The sequence below is a fragment of the Salvelinus fontinalis genome, chromosome 18 (assembly GCF_029448725.1).
Source record: "Salvelinus fontinalis isolate EN_2023a chromosome 18, ASM2944872v1, whole genome shotgun sequence".
Taxonomy (NCBI): domain Eukaryota; kingdom Metazoa; phylum Chordata; class Actinopteri; order Salmoniformes; family Salmonidae; genus Salvelinus; species Salvelinus fontinalis.
In genome coordinates, this window is record NC_074682.1 from 43,335,224 (window position 1) to 43,353,640 (window position 18,417).

Here is an 18,417-nt window from a genome sequence, read left to right on the forward strand (position 1 = left end):
ATTTCATTACTCTGCTTCTCCTTTCGCTCCCCTGCAGATCTTTTGTTCGACACATTTAGGCACTTCATTTGGAATCACTGCCAGTGTGTATGTGTGTGTGTATACAGTATGTGTGCTAAACAGCTGTCAGTTTCATGAGATAAAACAGGAAGTAAATCATCTGAAGAGATATGTCTCATTTTGTAACATCATGGGATGCTATAAAGCTATATATACCTGCAGATGTCAAGAGAAATTGTAGGACATTTATTTTTTGTATTGAAATCACATGGTAGTTATGAAGAGATAAGCAGTAGAATCTATTCACAAGTGAATCAACAAACCTTGTTTGAACACAGTAAACCACATCAGTGGTCACCAACTTCACTAACTCTGGTCCAGAAGAGCTACTGTGTCTGTGCTGCCCTTCATCCCAGCAAAGCACTAATACATGAGATTCAATAAAATATCAAGACCTTGATAAATTGATAATCAAGATTCGATAAAGCATCATAAGTAGCTGAATCAGGTAGCCTGTGTTAATATGATTCCTGCAGCCTATTTTCCCAAAACCCTGGGGTAACTTTCCAATGCCTCTGGTACAGGTTTGGCCTCAACACCCTGCCACTGTAGATCAGATCCTGTGTGTTACAGCCAAAGAGTCACACAATGAAAAATTCCTGCACATTTCCTCATTTTCACAAACCCTATTTCAAACAAAAAGGCCTTACCGGACCTGCGTATTATTCACAGTGTTAATTGGGGGGAAAATAAGTGTGTATTGTGCATTGCGACGGCCCTGTGAAAACAAGATAAGAGCCTTATGAACAGGTCCAAGCCGATGGCCATTCAATGGATTGTTTGATAGAAAGAGTGTGAACAAGTTGAAAACAGGTTATTTTCACTTTTTGCTATGACCAAGTCTGTCTGCCTGAGGTGAACGGTCTGGAAGTCCCCCAGGTCTGTTCTGAGAGCTTCTCCTGGATGCTGTCAGAGATGGTGACAGATGGCTGTTTGACACAAAACATCCCTGCATAGGTCAAAGGTCATACATATACCTGTACATTTGATTGACTTGATTGATTGTCAGGAAAAAAACATACAGAGTCATCCAAGGTACAGTATTTACAAATTTTCTCAATGAATTAGTCACTCCATCATGCTAAGCACTAGCTAATTGGATGTTGTTTAACGTTACACACTTACACACATTCTCCCTTTCTCTCTCTCTCACACACACACAAACATGTGCATGCACACGCTCGCAAGAACGCACACACACACCACAGATTTGTGTGAGGAATAACGCAGCCCCCCCTGAAGACAGAGATGGCTGTCTCTTTCTGCTGACACTGTCACCATGCAGTAACCAGACACAGTAAGCACTATTTGCATTACCACAAGCTATCGCTAGCTGCAGCTGCTGCTCCAGTTTGATTTAGGAATGGATAATAGCAGTCTGGTTAGATTCATTTTAATGCTTTCTTTGTGAGGAACATATTCAATTTCCATTACGAAGACATATCAATACATTTACTTCCTACTTTCTTTTTTTGTTTCTGCATGTGTTCACACAAACCCTCTGTATTTAGAAGAATTGTGGTGGCAGCATCATGATATGGGTATGGTTGTCACTGGCAGGGACTGGGGAGTTTGTTAGGGTGGAAAGAAATATGAAAAGAGCAAAGCCCAGATAAAAAGTTAGAAGAATCCCTGCCTCAGTCTTCTGAATACATAACCTTGGGATAGAGTTGAATTATTTTTATGCCAAAAACACAGCAGAATGTCTTTCCAATAGGTGTTGAGTGGTCCTGAGTGGTCCAGTCTCAGTCGGACTTAAACTTTGGTAGCCTACAGCTATGAATCATTTTTAATAAGATTCTACCAACTTAGAATCTTAGTTGGTAGAATCTTATTAAAAATGATTCATAGCTGTAGGCTACCAAAGTAGCTTCCACCAAGTATTAACTCTGGCGTGTGAAAACATACGCAATAAAGACATCTTCGTAATCCCTTTTTACATTTAATTTGAAGGCAGCAAAATGTGAAGACTGTGCTAGGGGTGTGTACCCTCGCACATTAATTTGGTATCGGTACCCATGTATATAGCCTCGTAATGTTACTTTCTTTTTACTTTACTTTATTTAGCAAATATTTTCTTAAATCTTATTTTTCTTAAAACTGCATTGTTGGTTAAGGGCTTGTAAATAAGCATTTCACGGTAAGGTCTACACATGCACCTACATTCGGTGCATGTGACAAATAAAATGTTATTTGATTTGGGTAGACTTTCAATATGCTTACTGTATGTTCATACAGTAAGTTAAAGGCAAAACATTTTTCAATTTCAATGTGTGCTTTTTGGGGGGCCAGTGACTGATGTCATGAGGCTGACACATTTCTGTGTAATTGATTTCCTTCCTTTTCCACTTGTAAGTCCAAATACATAATACCACCCACCCACCCTATACACACATAAACACACAAAAACCCAAAGAAAGTACCCTGAATAAAAAAATATATAAACCAACCAACCAAACATCTCTGTTTTGAATAAACAAACATGCCTATAATAACAATGTATCAAGTAGCTCTTGGTTCTATTCTTTCCTAGTCTCTCAGTCCAGGTCATGATATGATGCTATCAATGGGTGCTGGCTTTACAGGGACACACAGACTAACAAACAAACTACCCTGAGAATCAGAATAGGTACCAAGGCCACCCAGAGTTTGAAATAACAATCACATTAGAATACATCTGCCTTGATGTTATGTATTTGAACTTTCGGCATAACATTTATTCATGGAGTTTTGATACAGGCCATAGAGAGCAGAGGTTGAAAGAAATCAACCACACAAGAGTCAGTGCCCCAAAGCATGTTCAATGAGGGTGCTATGAATAGACAGACAGAATGAGAGAGCGGGAGGTGGGCAGGATACAGACCCACACCTGGCAGAGCCAGGTCGAGGTAGGAGAGGGGTCAGGTGTCTTAGGGATGGTCAGACGGATGAGAAGGGGGAGAAAAGACAGACACATACACACAGCAACAGGAAGTGGTCTCTGGAGAGAGGGGGGTTGGTTATCTGACCCAGGCACTGTTTCCTTTGTCTGAAAGGGGGGAGACACAGGAAAGACTGGGGAAAGACGGGTGAGATGTAGGCCTACGTATGTATAAGTGTGTGACTGTGTGTGTGTGTGTCTGGTGAAGACCTTTATTGTTGAAAGATCAACAAAATAACTTCAATTGGCTTACTATGTAGAGAAATCCTCTAGTAAAACTTGTTTGCTAGAACTGCACCAGTGCGACGTCAATTGCCAACGTCTGTAGTCTCACTGTTCTCAGTTGGACTTAAGAATGTGTGGGAGGCGTGGCATTGAGTCAGCTCATTCCTACTCATAGCACAATGAGGGTCATCTGGCACTTGACAACGATGCATGTTGCCACAAGCTGTGGCACCCCTTCCTTTTAAGATGAGGCGCAGGGATCCCGTCCTGTAAGACGACACCTCAGCACTCGCTGCCGAGGCTACTTACTCCTTTTCTTTCTCCCACTTGTGGACTCCGGTCTGTCTTCGGCTGCTCTTTACCATCACACTTCCTCCACAGAGGAATATGAAATGCCCAGTGTTGTATGTTTATATTATTGTAAACTGCAGAATTAAAGGAAAGGCTCACACATCTGGAATGTTATATTGTTTTGTGCATCTATGAGTGATGTTCTATCTTTTACCTGGGTCATTTCATATTTTCATATGCATCTGAGTTATTGGAGAAGAGCAGGCAGAAATCCGGCCGGTATGACGTAGCGCTGTGATAAAGTCGCCCGCACTACACTGGAAGTTAATAGGAATACAACGTTTAGATCGCGAAAAAGTCTAGCATACATGTCAGATTTCAATACTGGTCGATGTCATTACTCGGGAAGAAGTCTTCTCTCGAATGAGCCATTGATCATATTTTTGCGATAGTTCTACCTCGAGAAATGTGTCATTTTTCCTACTTGTCTGCTTCTTTAGTCCAGGGTGCATTGTATGGTACTGTTGCCAGAGATATTATACAAAGGAGATAGGAAACAAATGAATAAAGGAACGTCACACGGTTTCTAAGCTGATCGTCACGCAATCGCTTTCAATCAGTGTACATGTCTAGAAACACGCCTATTTTCCTCAGAAGTACGTAATGTCACAATTCCAAAACTACACGATATTACAGATAGCAAGATAATCTCACGCCTCTGAAAAGATATGTAATGTTGTACTTCTTGTTGATGAAATTTGTGCTAATGTTGGGTTTTTGAGCTAGCGCCCAATTGACTCCCATTCACTCCACTAAGGAGGGCGCAACTGGTCCCAGAATTGTCCAGAATGCACCACGATGCCCATCGACCTAACATGGGCAACGTTTCTCATCTCCTCAAACGTGTCTGCCGTTGTAAATGCCAGACTACACTCTGTGAGGCACATCGATCTGCAGGTTGAACATGGTGAAATTGTAGAGTCCTAAATTGATAGTACAGTTTGTTTAGGCGATTTTACAGCTAACTACTTTGCATGCTGATATTGTATTTGGGATTGTGTGTAGCTACGTTTGCTAGCTACCTAGTGAGCCCATAGAGAGCATTGCATTGTGGATTTTGTAGCTGCAACTTGAGCTGCAACAGATTTACACAATGATTTTTCATATTGCTACCAAAATGAAACATTTGTTCACAAATAATATTGTTCTCATGTGTTATTTAACACGGTCAATTAAAGGAATGAGTGGTTTTGGGTGGATTTTTCCTTTAAGGCTGGCCTTCCTGACCAAGATCATGTGTTACAGGTATATTGTACACAACAGTGAAATGGCCAAGTCGTGCTTTATATAATAGTATATTAAAATGTATGGGAATACTTTGGCCATTTACGGTAAGATGCATGGTAATGATGATTGACATAATGGCAGTCAGCACTGTCATGTTTCTCACGTTGCAAGCAACATTTCCTGGATTCTCAAAATGAAAGGAGAAAAAGTATTGCATCCCTGTTGAAAAATGTATCCATACATTTATGCGAGCTCATTGAAATACTGTATGGGCATATCACCTCCTGGTGGACCACTGACGTATTGTCACAGTCCAGAAATACAGTGTACACTTTCCTAATATTGAGTTGTACCCCCTTTTGCCCTGAGAAAAGTCTTCATTCGCCGGGGCATTGACTCTATAAGGTGTCGAAAGCATTCCACAGAGATGCTGGCCCATGTTGACTCCAATGCCTCCCACAGGTGTGTCAAGTTGGCTGGATGTCCGGTGGTGGTGGACCATTCTTGATAAACACAGGAAACTGTGTAGCATGAAAAACACAGCAGCATTGCAGTTGATACACTCAAACCGGTGTGCCTGGTACCAACTACCATAACCCATTCAAAGGCACTTAACTATTTTCTCTTGCTCATTCAACCTCTGAACGGCTCATATTCCCACACCATGTCTCAAGGCCTACATTTTATTTATTCAACCCGTCTCCTCCCCTTCATCTACACTGATTGAAGTGGATTTAACAAGTGACATTAATAAGTGATCACAGCTTTCATCTGGATTCCTCTGGTCAATCTAAATAATGGAAAGAGCAGGTGTTCCTAACGTTTTGTACACTTAGTGTATGTGGCTATGAAAGTCAATATTGCTGGAGAATAAAATACATCTAGACGCATATCTCAATCAGTAGCCCATGCAACCCACAGCTGAACTTATTTCTATGTTGTTTTTTGCAAAAAAGTTACAGGTTAACTACGTTCCCACTGAGAAACTAAAGAGTAATTGGTTGAGTAGATATTTCAGATAACAAAACATTTATTACAGCGGAATAGTTGGCAAAAATAAACAATTACATTATCCATGTAACACGAACACCATTGAGCTTCAATATTGTTAGCAAAAAATCTACCGTTTAAAAAAAACTACCAAAAAGGAGGAAGAAATATCCTAGAAAATGTATGTTGGCTGGAGATGGATGGACTTGGTCCTGTTGGGTTGAGTTAGGTGGCTACACTCTGTAGCAGGGTGATGTTATCTCCTTTCAGCATAATCCTCCCTGAGAGAGATGGATGGAGAGATACAGGGAGGAATTGAGAGAAGTGAAGATAGATGGAGAGACTAGTGATAAGCCAGTGACACTTCAGCCAACAGTCATGATGACCAGACTGGTTGATAGGACACACTTGCTCAGACTGCCAACAAAGGAAAGTTGTATGATCATCAACAAGATATGAGAAGTAACTAGAGAAAAGAGAAAGGTATTAAACAAAAAAATGTGTACAGCTTTTTTATTAAGTCCTTACTCAACTACTGTTTTTTGTCAATCCGATGGCATTAATAGGCCCTATAAGACAAGCGTCGCCTATCTGGTACGGAGTGTCAACAACGGCATGCTATTAGTCCAACGTGCAGGACAGGGCTGCTTACCATGAGTTGGTCACAGACTAGTCTTAAGGGCTATCCTTCCTAATCTTATCTCGTTGACTTCAATATTGAATAATTCCTTTTAAATGGCAGTGCTGTCTGTTAAACACCTGCATTTGATTGGCTCTGGGCAATGACGTAGATATTGCGTTTCCCCTCAGAAGAGGCATTTGCTTGTTTTGTCCGCATCACTTTTCTTAGGCGGGTCGGCCAGCGTTTTAGTAGCCTATCCACCTAGCTTGTTCCAAGTCGGACAAATGTCCAGGGTCCGGTTTCCCAGAAGCATCAAGAGGCCAAATTCACCAAACTATCGTTATTAAACGTGCATTTGAAAATGATCTAAATCTAATGCCTAAAATATAAACAGTAGGCTATAGGCCCATTTCAATCATATTGAAATACATTTCATGTTGAATAAATGTAGCTATATTTTTCTACTTTTAGGCTACGGTCTGTAATTTGTCTCAATATATTTCATGATGTGACGCCTAACGTGCGCAATCATGTGCCAAATTAGTAATTTAGTGCATTTTTAATCGGGTAAGCATTAGAATAAGCCGCCTCTATTTGCAGCTGTAGGTGGAAATACCGCTCCAGGAGCTGATCCATCGTCAGTATTTTGAAATAATTATAATGTTAAGGCAATATTTGAATTGGGAACACTGAGCCGAGGGCAGCACGGCCTTTCTTTTGATCCTATAAGTATTGACACATGCTCCAACAAAGCACTTAGTGACTGTTCTCCCGTGTGGTGTTTTGGGAAAGGCATGTTACATATTTGGCCTTTGTAAGGAAAGGTGCATCATTAAAACTCATGTTTTTCAGTCACATGCAAAAGTACAGTGAAATGCTTTTGTTGCAAGCCCTAAACCCAACAATGCAGTAATCATTAACAATGAAATACAAAAAATAACAAGGTAGAACAAAAAAAGAAGCCTAAATTATATATTGGGAAACTGGGCCCAGAAACAACCCGTTTGGAAAAATCAACTTGAACGTCCCTCCAACTGGTAATAACTAGTGGGACACTCGCCTATAGTCGCTGAGCTCCGACCTCTCCCACATGCTGAACCCTGACTTCACAGACTAGCGCCTCGATTCCACCGACAGCATTATTGCATTTTGGTACACAAGAAGTACATTCATTTCCAAAGGAATGCTGCGTTGGCCTTGCAACATTGCAGAGGCAGTTGCAGTGCGTTGTGTGGTGCATACATTGGATTTATCAAATGTATGCGTCAAACTGTATGCGTAGACAGCTTGACAGAAATGGTAGCAGAAGGTGAATATTGAGGTTTTATTGCACACATATCCAGATGATGCTGCATACAATTTTGCGTAATGACGCTGTAGGTATGACTGAGGCATAAGTCAATATACTCAATAACAGAATTTTCAGCATTTACATTTAATTTAACTAGACAAGTCAGATAAGAACAAATTCTTATTTACAATGACGGCCTACCCCGGCCAAACCCTCCCCTAACCCGGACAACGCTGGTCCAATTGTGCTCCGCCCTATGGGACTCCCAATCACGACCGGTTGTGATAGAGCCCGGGATTGAACCCAGGTCTGTAGTGACGCCTCTTGCACTGTAGCCTTAGACCGCTGAGCCACTCGGGAGGCAACAAAACATTTTTTAATATGTTTTTTGAAAACGATCATTTGTTTTCAAAACACACACAACTTGTTCCCAGCTCATAATTAGTATTTTTCCAAGTTTCCCACTTGTTATGAATGCAGCATCACAGCCACGTGGACACACGCTGACTTACCCAAGGGCTTCCTGTTCTTGGTCTTCATGTGAACCTCCTCAGCGTCATCCAGAACCAGGTTCATGTATTCATCAAAGCCCTGAGAGAGAGAGGTTTGTTGCTTTCAACTACACATCTTGCTAGGTGTCAGCAGCCCTGGTGTAGTTTCAGGTGCTTTGGCTAAGAGAATAAAGGAGGAAATACCGAAGGATGATCACTTACGATGATGCAGCCTTCTATCCGCATGTTCACCTGTTCATACAGCCACACCTGGATACGAGAACGCTGCAGGGAGAAGAGGGAGAGAGGCTGTGATTATATTTGAGGAGATTGCTAGCTAGATAACTTGGCTAGGTAATGTATTATAAAAGCATGAAGTCTATCACATTTGCAACTCGCAAGAACCACAACCATCAGATCATGTGACAAATGCAGAAAATATTAAAGGATGAAACTTACGTTCTGTAGATACCTGAAAATAAGGTTCTGGTGGACATAGGGTCAAGGAAATGTGTCAAACATTTAGTTAGCAAACTGGCTGATTTGACTGCACATGTTTTCTGGAGTTACTGTTAGCTAGCTAACGTAACATAATAGAACACGCATCATAGGTTACACTATTTGTGTTACTGGACAAGCTAACCGCTTTCAGAAATATGCAATTAACGTTAATCAAACCAATGTTTAGCTGCAGAAAAGTAATTGTAGGTAGCTAACTACTACTAATAGTAGGTAGCTAACAAGGAATGAAACGCAGCCTAGGGCAAAATATTGTACTAAGTTTTTCATTAAGAAAGGATACAATTGGCTGCACCATAACCTTCTGGACTTTCTGTCCTTGTCCCCTGTACGCCATCCTCGTTATGGGTTTTAGCTTTGTGGGTTTACGCTTTGTTGTCCGAAAAACAATTGTCAAAACGTTTCACTCGAAGGAAGACAAGGAACTCGAAATCTTCACGTTGTGGTTCTTCAATGGCGCGCTTCCTGCTTCCCGCGTGCGCAAGCAAAGAGTTGACTCTCCTCAAAGTTGCAGCGCCCCTATAGGCGGGAGGCAGTTACCACAGAACTGTGTTGAATGGGAACGCTATTCCTCCCCTGTTCATTAGGAACATATTGCCACCTCTTCTTCCTCATGAGGCTCAATAGATGTTGCATGGACCCCCAGATCCTCAAGAGGTTCTACAGTTGCACCATCGAGAGTATATCGACTGGCTACATCAACGTCTGGTACGGAAACTGCACCGCCCTCGACTTCAAAGCTCTGCAGAAGGTGGTGCGAACGACTCAGTATATCACTGGGGCGATCTTCCTGCCATCCATGAACTCTATATCAGGCGGTGTCAGAGGATGGCTCGGAACATTTCCAGACTTCAGCCACCCAAACCATGGACTTTTCTCTCTGTTAACGTCCGGCAAGTGGTACCAGAGCAACAGGCTCCGAGACAGCTTCTGTCCCCAAACCATAGGACTACTGAATAATCAAATGGCTAACTGGACGATCTGCACGAACTCTGCAAACTCACAGGACTATCCACACACTCACTACCACGGACTCTGGATTAAAACCGAATTACAATAAAATGCATAATGTTATTTATTGGATCGCAAATAAAACGTTTAGTTTACCAATAAAATGGTCCGACTGTGAAGTCGACATACTCAGTATTCATATCCTGAAAGAAAGTAATTCTCACTACAATATATTTTAATAGAAAGTTAGTCAAATTAGATAAAATGTTGGTATCATGGAAAGGACAACGCCTGTCTATTTGTGGAAAAATCACCCTGATTAATGATTTAGTCATATCCCAGTTTACCTATTTACTTATGGCCCTGCCTACACCTAACGACTTGTTTTTTAAATTATATGAGCACAAATATTCCACTGTTTGGAGCGGCAAACCAGACAAAATTAACCGGTCTAATTTATATAATGAGTATGAATTCAGAGGGCATAAATGATTAAATATTAAAGCGTTGGACCTCTCATTGAAGGCTTCAGTCATACAAAAACGATTAGTAAGAATGGTTCACCCCGTGTTCAAGAATGGCCTTTCCCCCTTCATTCAGATTACAACCTCTCACTTTCAGTTACAGTGCCTTCAGAAAGTATCCAGTCCCCTTTACTTTTTCCACATTTTGTTAAGTTACAGCCTTATTCTAAAATGGATTACATAGAATAATGTCCTCAGCAATCTACACACAATACCCCATAATAACAAAATGAAAACAGTTTTTTAGAAAATTTAGCAAATTTATTAAAAATAAAATACAGAAATACCTTATTTACACAAGTGTTCAGTCCCTTTGCTATGAGTCTCGAAATTGAGCTCAGGTGAATCCTGCTTCCACTGATCATCCTTGAGCTGTTTTTACAACTTGATTGGATTCCACCTATTGATTGGACATGATTTCGAAAGGCACACCACTGTCTATATACGGTCCCACAGTTGACAGTGCATGTCAGAGCAATAACCAAGCCATGAGGTCGAAGGAATTGTCTGTAGAGTGGTGAGGCACAGATTTGGGGAAGGGTACCAAAACGTTTCTGCAGCATTGAAAGTCCCCAAGAACACAGTGGCCTCCATCATTCTCAAATGGAAGATGTTTGGAACCACCAAGACTCTTCCTAGAGCTGGCCGTCCAACCAAACTGAGCAATTGGGGTCAGGGAGGTGATCAAGAACATGATGGTCACTTTGACAAAGCTCTAGACTTGCTCTGTGGAGATGGGAGAATGTTCTAGAAGGACAACCATCTCTGCAGCACTCCACCAATCAGGCCATTATGGTAGAGTGGCCAGATGGAAGCCACTTCTCAGTAAAAGGCACATGACAGCCCGCTTGGAGTTTACCAAAAGACACCTAAAGACTCTCAGACAATGCGAAACAAGATTGTCTGGTGTGATGAATCCAAGATTGAACTCTTTGGCCTGAATGCCAAGCGTCATGTCTGGAGGAAACCTGGCACCATCCCTACGGTGAAGCATGGCGGTGACAGCATCATGCTGTGGGGATGTTTTTCAGTGGCAGGGACTGGGAGACTAGTCAGGATTGAGGCAAAGATGAACGCCGCAAAGTACAGAGAGATCCTTGATGAATACCTGCTCCAGGACTTCCGACTGGGGCGAAGGCTCCACTTCCAACAGGCCAATGACCCTAAGGACACAGCCAATACAACGCAGAAGTGGATTTGGGACAAGTTTCTGAACGTCTTTGAGTGGCCCAGCCAGAGCCCGGACTTGAACCTGATCAAACATCTCTGGAGAGACCTGAAAATAGCTATGCAGCAACGCTCCCATCTAACCTTACAAAGCTTGAAAGGATCTTCAGAGAAGAATGGGAGAAACTCCCCAAATACAGGTTCGCCAAGCTTGTAGCGTCATACCCAAGAAGACTTGATGCTTTAATCACTACCAAAGGTGCTTCAACAAAGTACTGAGTAAAGGGTATACATACTTAAGTAAATGTGATTTCAGTTTTATTTTTATAAATGAGAAAATATTCATAAACTTATTTTTGACTTGTCATTATGAGGTATTGTGTGTGTGTGTGTGTGTGTGTGTGTGTGTAGATTGATGAGGGGAAAACATTATTTAATACATTTTAGAATAACGCTGTAACATAACAAAGGTCAAGGGGTCTGAATACTTTCTGCAGGCACTGTATTTGAAAATTAAATCATCTCCGAAATATCGCCTTAGAAAGCTAGTTGCAATTTCACGTTAATCCACCAGAAATTACAGAACAAATATTATGGTTAAACTCAAATATACTAATTGATCAAATAAAAAGTTATATTTTTTTACTGTGGTCTTTGTAAATGATATCAGTAGGACTGGTGAAGTTATGTCACATGCAGTTAACGAAAATATGGAAATGCCTGCTCTGTCAAATTACAACCAATTGATTGCAGCATTACTGCAAAAATGAAGGCAAGGGAAAGGTAAGAAATTCTGTATTAAAGACCAATTGGTTAACGATTGTGAAAAAGTATTCCAGTTTAATTTAAGGACCAAAAAACTGACTGCTGTGCCATACAGGTTGCAAAATAGTTGGGAGGAGATTTCCCATGTACCGATTCCATGGCACATGGTTTATGAACTGATACACAAAATGACGCCGGATTCAAAACTTACGTTTTTCAATTTAAATCTGTCACGTTCCTGACCTATTTATGTTAGTTTGTTATGTGTGTTAGTTGGTCAGGACGTGAGGTTGGGTGGGCATTCTATGTTTTCTGTTTCTGTGTTGGTTTTGGGTTGCCTGGTATGGCTCTTAATTAGAGGCAGGTGTTTGGCGTTCCTCTAATTAAGAGTCATATTTAGGTAGGCGTTGTCACAGTGTTCGTTGTGGGTGATTGTCTTCCGTGTCTGTGTAATTGTTTGCACCATACGGGACTGTTACGGTTTGTGTAGTCTAATTGTCCTATTCGTGCGTTCTTGTTGTTTTATGTAAGTTCGTAGTATAGGTCTGTCTACACCGTTTTGTTATTTTGTTAGTTAAGTTCGTGTTTTGTTAAATAAATATGTGTTCAAACTTCGCTGCGCCTTGGTTCCCTCAATACTCCTCCTCTTCCGAAGATGTAGAGGAGGAGGACCACCGTTACAGAATCACCCACCAAATCTCCAGAACCAAGCAGCGGAGTAAATGGAGTAAGGGACAGGAAAAGAAGGAGGAATGGACTTGGGACGATATATTGGACGGGAAAGGTTGCTACACATGGGAGGAGATCCTGGCTGGTAGGGATCGCCTCCCATGGGAACAGCTGGAGGCACTGAGGAGAGCAGAGGCTACCGGAGAGAGGAACCGGAGTTATGAGGGAAGGAGTCTGGCACGGAAGCCCAAAAAGCCCGTGAGTAACACCCAAAAATTTCTTGGGGGGGGGGGGGGGGGGGGGGGGGGCTAAGAGGTAGTGGGCCAAGGGCAGGTAGGAGACCTGCGCCCACTTCCCAGGCTTACCGTGGAGAGCGGGAGTACGGGCAGGCGCCGTGTTACGCAGTAGAGCGCACGGTGTCTCCTGTACGAGTGCATAGCCCAGTGCGGGTTATTCCACCTCCCCGCACTGGTAGGGCTAGATTGGGTATTGAGCCAGGTGTCATGAGGCCGGCTCAACGCGTCTGGTCTCCAGTGCGTCTCCTCGGGCCGGCATACATGGCACCTGCCTTACGCATGGTTTCCCCGGTTCGCCTACATAGGCCTGTGCGGGTTATTCCACCTCCCCGCACTGGTCTGGCGACCGGGAGCATTCAACCAGGTAAGGTTGGGCAGGCTCAATGCTCAAGAGTGCCAGTACGCCTCCACGGTCCGGTATTTCCGGCGCCACCTCCCCGCCCCAGCCTAGTACCTACAGTGCCTACACTACGCACTAGGCTACCAGTGCATCTCCTGAGCCCTGTTCCTCCTCCACGCACTCTCCCTGTAGTGCGTGTATCCAGTTCGGTGCCTCCAGTTCCGGCACCACGCACTAAGCCTCCTGTGCGTCTCCAGAGCCCTGTACACACTGTTTCTTCTCCCCCTACTAATCCTGATGTGCTTGTCCTCAGCCCGGTGCCACCAGTGCTGGTACCACGCACCAGGTATAGAGTGGGCTTTGAGAGTCCAGTGTGCCCTGTCCCTGCTCCCCGCACTAGTATGAAGGTGCGTATCCTTAGCCCGGTGCCTCCAGTTCCGGCACCACGCACCAGGTCTACAGTGCGCCTTATCCGGCCAGAGCCATCCGTCTCCCCAGCGCCATCTGAGCCATCCGTCTCACCAGCGCCATCTGAGCCATCCGTCTCCCCAGCGCCATCTGAGCCATCCGTCTCCCCAGCGCCATCTGAGCCATCCGTCTCCCCAGCGCCGTCTGAGCCATCCGTCTGCAATGAGCCTGCAAAGCCGCCCGTCTGCCATGAGCCTGCAAAGCCGCCCGTCTGCCATGAGCCTACAGAGCCGTCCGCCAGACAGGAGCCGCTAGAGCCGTCCGCCAGACAGGAGCCGCTAGAGCCGTCCGCCAGACAGGAGCCGCTAGAGCCGTCCGCCAGACAGGAGCCGCTAGAGCCGTCCGCCAGACAGGAGCCGCTAGAGCCGTCCGCCAGACAGGAGCCGCTAGAGCCGTCCGCCAGACAGGAGCCGCTAGAGCCGTCCGCCAGACAGGAGCCGCTAGAGCCGCCCGCCAGACAGGATCCGCCAGAGCCGCCCGCCAGACAGGATCCGCCAGAGCCGCCCGCCAGACAGGATCTGCCAGAGCCGCCCGCCAGACAGGATCTGCCAGAGCCGCCCGCCAGACAGGATCTGCCAGAGCCGCCAACCAGACAGGATCTGCCAGAGCCGCCAACCAGACAGGATCTGCCAGAGCCGCCAACCAGACAGGATCTGCCAGAGCCGCCAGCGAGCCATGAGCGGCCAGAGCCGCCAGCGAGCCATGAGCGTCGAGAGCCGTCAGCCAGCCATGAGCGTCGAGAGCCGTCAGCCAGCCATGAGCGTCGAGAGCCGTCAGCCTGCCATGAGCGTCGAGAGCCGTCAGCCAGCCATGAGCGTCGAGAGCCGTCAGCCAGCCATGAGCGTCGAGAGCCGTCAGCCAGCCATGAGCGTCGAGAGCCGTCAGCCAGCCATGAGCGTCGAGAGCCGTCAGCCAGCCATGAGCGTCGAGAGCCGTCAGCCAGCCATGAGCGTCGAGAGCCGTCAGCCAGCCATGAGCGTCGAGAGCCGTCAGCCTGCCATGAGCGTCGAGAGCCGTCAGCCTACCATGAGCGTCCAGATTCGTCAGTCAGCCATGAGCTGCCCTTCAGCCAGAAAGGGCTATATACCCAGAACTGCCCCTCAGTCCAGAGCTGTCTCTCTGTCCGGAGCTGCCTTTCAGTCCGGAGTTGCCCCTCTATTATGATCTCCCTCTCTTTCTTGATCTACCTCTTTATTCTTATCTATCCCTCTGTCTTGATTTATTCCTCTGTCCCGGTGCTGTCCCTGTCATGGATGTTACAAAGAGGATTTTGTGGGATATGGGTGGACATTTTTAGGGGTAGATGGAGGTTGGGATTGACTATGGTGGGGTGGGGACCCCGCCCGGAGCCTGAGCCACCACCGTGGTTAGATGCCCACCCAGACCCTCTCCTAGACTTTGTGCTGGTGCGCCCGGAGTTCGCACCTTATGGGGGGGGGGGGTTATGTCACGTTCCTGACCTATTTATGTTAGTTTGTTATGTGTGTTAGTTGGTCAGGACGTGAGGTTGGGTGGGCATTCTATGTTTTCTGTTTCTGTGTTGGTTTTGGGTTGCCTGGTATGGCTCGTAATTAGAGGCAGGTGTTTGGCGTTCCTCTAATTAAGAGTCATATTTAGGTAGGCGTTGTCACAGTGTTCGTTGTGGGTGATTGTCTTCCGTGTCTGTGTAATTGTTTGCACCATACGGGACTGTTACGGTTTGTTCGGTTTGTGTAGTCTAATTGTCCTATTCGTGCGTTCTTGTTGTTTTATGTAAGTTCGTCGTATAGGTCTGTCTACACCATTTTGTTAGTTTAAACAAGTTCGTGTCTATGTTAAACGTTTGTAGCCTGTGTGTGCACATCGTTTATTTAGCTTCACGATCGTTTATTGTTTTTGTTAAATAAATATGTGTTCAAACTTCGCTGCGCCTTGGTTCCCTCAATACTCCTCCTCTTCCGAAGATGTAGAGGAGGAGGACCGCCGTTACAAAATCATCAAATTATTGCAACCAAAATGTTATATATGGGGGATACAACCATCCTTTGAAGATTTTGAGAGAATCATGAGATCACTTGTTTTGGTACTGCCCATATGTAGCTTATTTTTCTCTATTATTGTTCAGGAATGGCCAAAAAATGCAACGTTTACTTGGAGCTAACTCTACAAATAGCAATGCTGGGTGATTTTTGAAAAGTCATAGTCAAATCAATCAATACATTTTGTGCTAAGAGTTATCTTTAATTTACAATATGTAGAAACTATGAGAATAGAAAGGTTCAGAACTTGTGTGGAACAGCACAGTGGGACAATATGTCAGCTCGAACTCAACTGGTGTCACGCCCTGGCCTTAGTTATCTTTGTTTTCTGTAATATTTTGGTTAGGTCAGGGTGTGACAGGGGGGATGTTTGTGTATAGTTGTCTCGTCTGGGGTGGTTGTATGGTATAGGGGGTTTTGGTAGAGTGTATGGGTTTGTGTTGAGTGTAGGTGTCTAGGTAAGTCTATGGTTGCCTGAATGGTTCTCAATCAGAGACAGCTGTCATTCATTGTCTCTGATTGGGAGCCATATTTAAGGCAGCCATAGGCAGTAGGCTTTTGTGGGTAATTGTCTATGTTTAACGTTTGTAGCGTGTGTATGCACTTACGTTTGTAGCTTCACGGTCGTTGTTTTGTAAAAGTGTTCGTTTTTCGTGTTTCATCTTCAAAAATAAAAGAAGATGTATTTCTCTCACGCTGCGCCTTGGTCCACTCTTCCTCAAAGTTACGACGATCGTGACAACTGGATGGTCTTCAGAAATAGATTGGAGGGGTTGAGGGTAGCTGAAGGCTGGGAATAAAAACAAACAAAAGACAACTCATGTAACATATTCTCTTTGTAAAATGTATATAGTATGTACAATACCAGTCAAGTTTGGACACCTACTCATTCAAGGGTTTTTCTTTATTTTTACTATTTTCTACATTGTAGAATAATAGTGAAGACATCAAATCTATGAAATAACACATATGGAATCATGTAGTACATAAAGTGGTAAACAACCCTAAATCTAGTTTAGATTCTTCAAAGAAGCCACCCTTTGCCTTTGACAGCTTTGCACACTCTTGGTCTTCTCTCAACCAGCTTCATGAGGAATGCTTTTCCAACAGTCTTGAAGGAGTTCACACATGCTGAGCACTTGTTGGCTGCTTTTCCTTTTCTCTGTGGCCCAAACCATCTCAATTGGGTTGAGGTCGGGTGATTGTGGAGGGCAGGTCATCTGATGCAGCACTCCATCACTCTCCTTCTTGGTCGAATAGCCCTTACACAGCCTGGAGGTGTGTTTTGGGTCATTGTCCTGTTGAAAAACAAATGATAGTCCCACTAAGTGCAAACCAGATAGGATGGTGTATCGCTGCAGAATGCTGTGGTAGCCATGCTGGTTAACTGTGCCTTGAATTCTAAATAAATCACCTACAGTCACCAGCAAAGAACCCCGACACCATCACACCTCCTCGTCCATGCTTCACGGTGGGAACCACGCATACGGAGATCATCCGTTCACCTACTCTGCGTCACAAAGACACACGGTTGTACCAATAATCTCAATTTTGTACTCATCAGACCAAAGGACAGATTTTCACTGGTCAATTGTCCATTGCTCGTGTTTCTTGGCCCAAGCAAGACTCTTCTTCTTATCGGTGTCCTTTTAGTAGTGGTTTCTTTGCACCAATTCGACTATGAAGGCTTGATTCACGCAGTCTCCTCTGACTAGTTGATATCTTACTTGATCTCTGTGACGCATTTATTTGGGCTGCAATTTCTAAGGCTGTTAACTCGAATGAACTTATCCTCTTCCTTTCCTGTCGCGGTCCTCATGAGAGCCAGTTTCATCATAGCGCTTGATGGGTTTTGTGACTACACTTGAAGAAACGTTAAGTTTTTTTGAAATTTTCCTGATTGACTGACCTTCATGTCTTTAAAGTAATAATGGACTGTCGTTTATCTTTGCTTATTTGAGCTGTTCTTGAAATAATATGTGATTGGTCTTTTACCAAATCTTTTACCAAATCTTCTGTATACCACCCCTACCTTGTCAGAAGACAATTGATTGGCTCAAATGCATTAAAAAGGAAATATATTCCACAAATTAACTTTAAACACGGCACACCTGTTAATTGAAATGCATTCCAGGTGACTACTTCAAAGCTGGTTGAGAGAATGCCAAGAGTGTGCAAACCTTGTCATCAAGGCAAACGGTGGCTACTTTGAAGAATCTCAAATATAAAATATATTTTGATTTGTTTAACACTTTTTTTTTACTACATGATTCAATGTGTTATTTCATAGTTTTGGTGTCTTCACTATTATTCTACAATGTAGAAAATAGTGAAAATAAAGAAAACCCCTTGAATGAATAGGTGTCCAAACTTTTGACTGGTACTGTATAAGCTGGAAGAGTCACGTTCTGACCATAGTTCTTGTGTGTTGTGCTTGTTTTAGTGTTGGTCAGGACGTGAGCTGGATGGGCATTCTATGTTGTGTGTCTAGTTTGTCTGTTTCTGTGTTCGGCCTAATATGGT

The 18,417-nt window shown here is 43.9% G+C and overlaps 1 protein-coding gene across 1 annotated transcript; it reads right to left on the reverse strand.

The window, feature by feature from the left end:
• Nucleotides 1-5,795: 5,795 nt before the first annotated feature.
• Nucleotides 5,796-9,175, reverse strand: snrpe (small nuclear ribonucleoprotein polypeptide E). The gene is made up of 5 exons (XM_055869556.1): nucleotides 8,980-9,175; nucleotides 8,637-8,663; nucleotides 8,400-8,462; nucleotides 8,199-8,277; nucleotides 5,796-6,054 (listed from the first exon to the last, which is right to left on the reverse strand). The coding sequence occupies exons 1-5, from the start codon at nucleotides 9,031-9,033 to the stop codon at nucleotides 5,999-6,001; spliced, it is 279 nt and encodes a 92-aa protein (XP_055725531.1). The 5' UTR covers nucleotides 9,034-9,175; the 3' UTR covers nucleotides 5,796-5,998.
• Nucleotides 9,176-18,417: the final 9,242 nt, after the last annotated feature.

What these genes read in the sequence shown, in the direction of transcription:
- snrpe (XM_055869556.1), bottom strand. Translation starts at nt 9,033, where the DNA reads ATGGCGTACAGGGGACAAGGACAGAAAGTCCAGAAGGTTATGGTGCAG. An exon ending in GGATAGAAGGCTGCATCATC is followed by an intron (nt 8,278 to 8,399) that starts GTAAGTGATCAT and finishes TCTCTCTCTCAG; the next exon opens with GGCTTTGATGAATACATGAA. An exon ending in CAAGAACAGGAAGCCCTTGG is followed by an intron (nt 6,055 to 8,198) that starts GTAAGTCAGCGT and finishes CATCTCTCTCAG; the next exon opens with GGAGGATTATGCTGAAAGGA.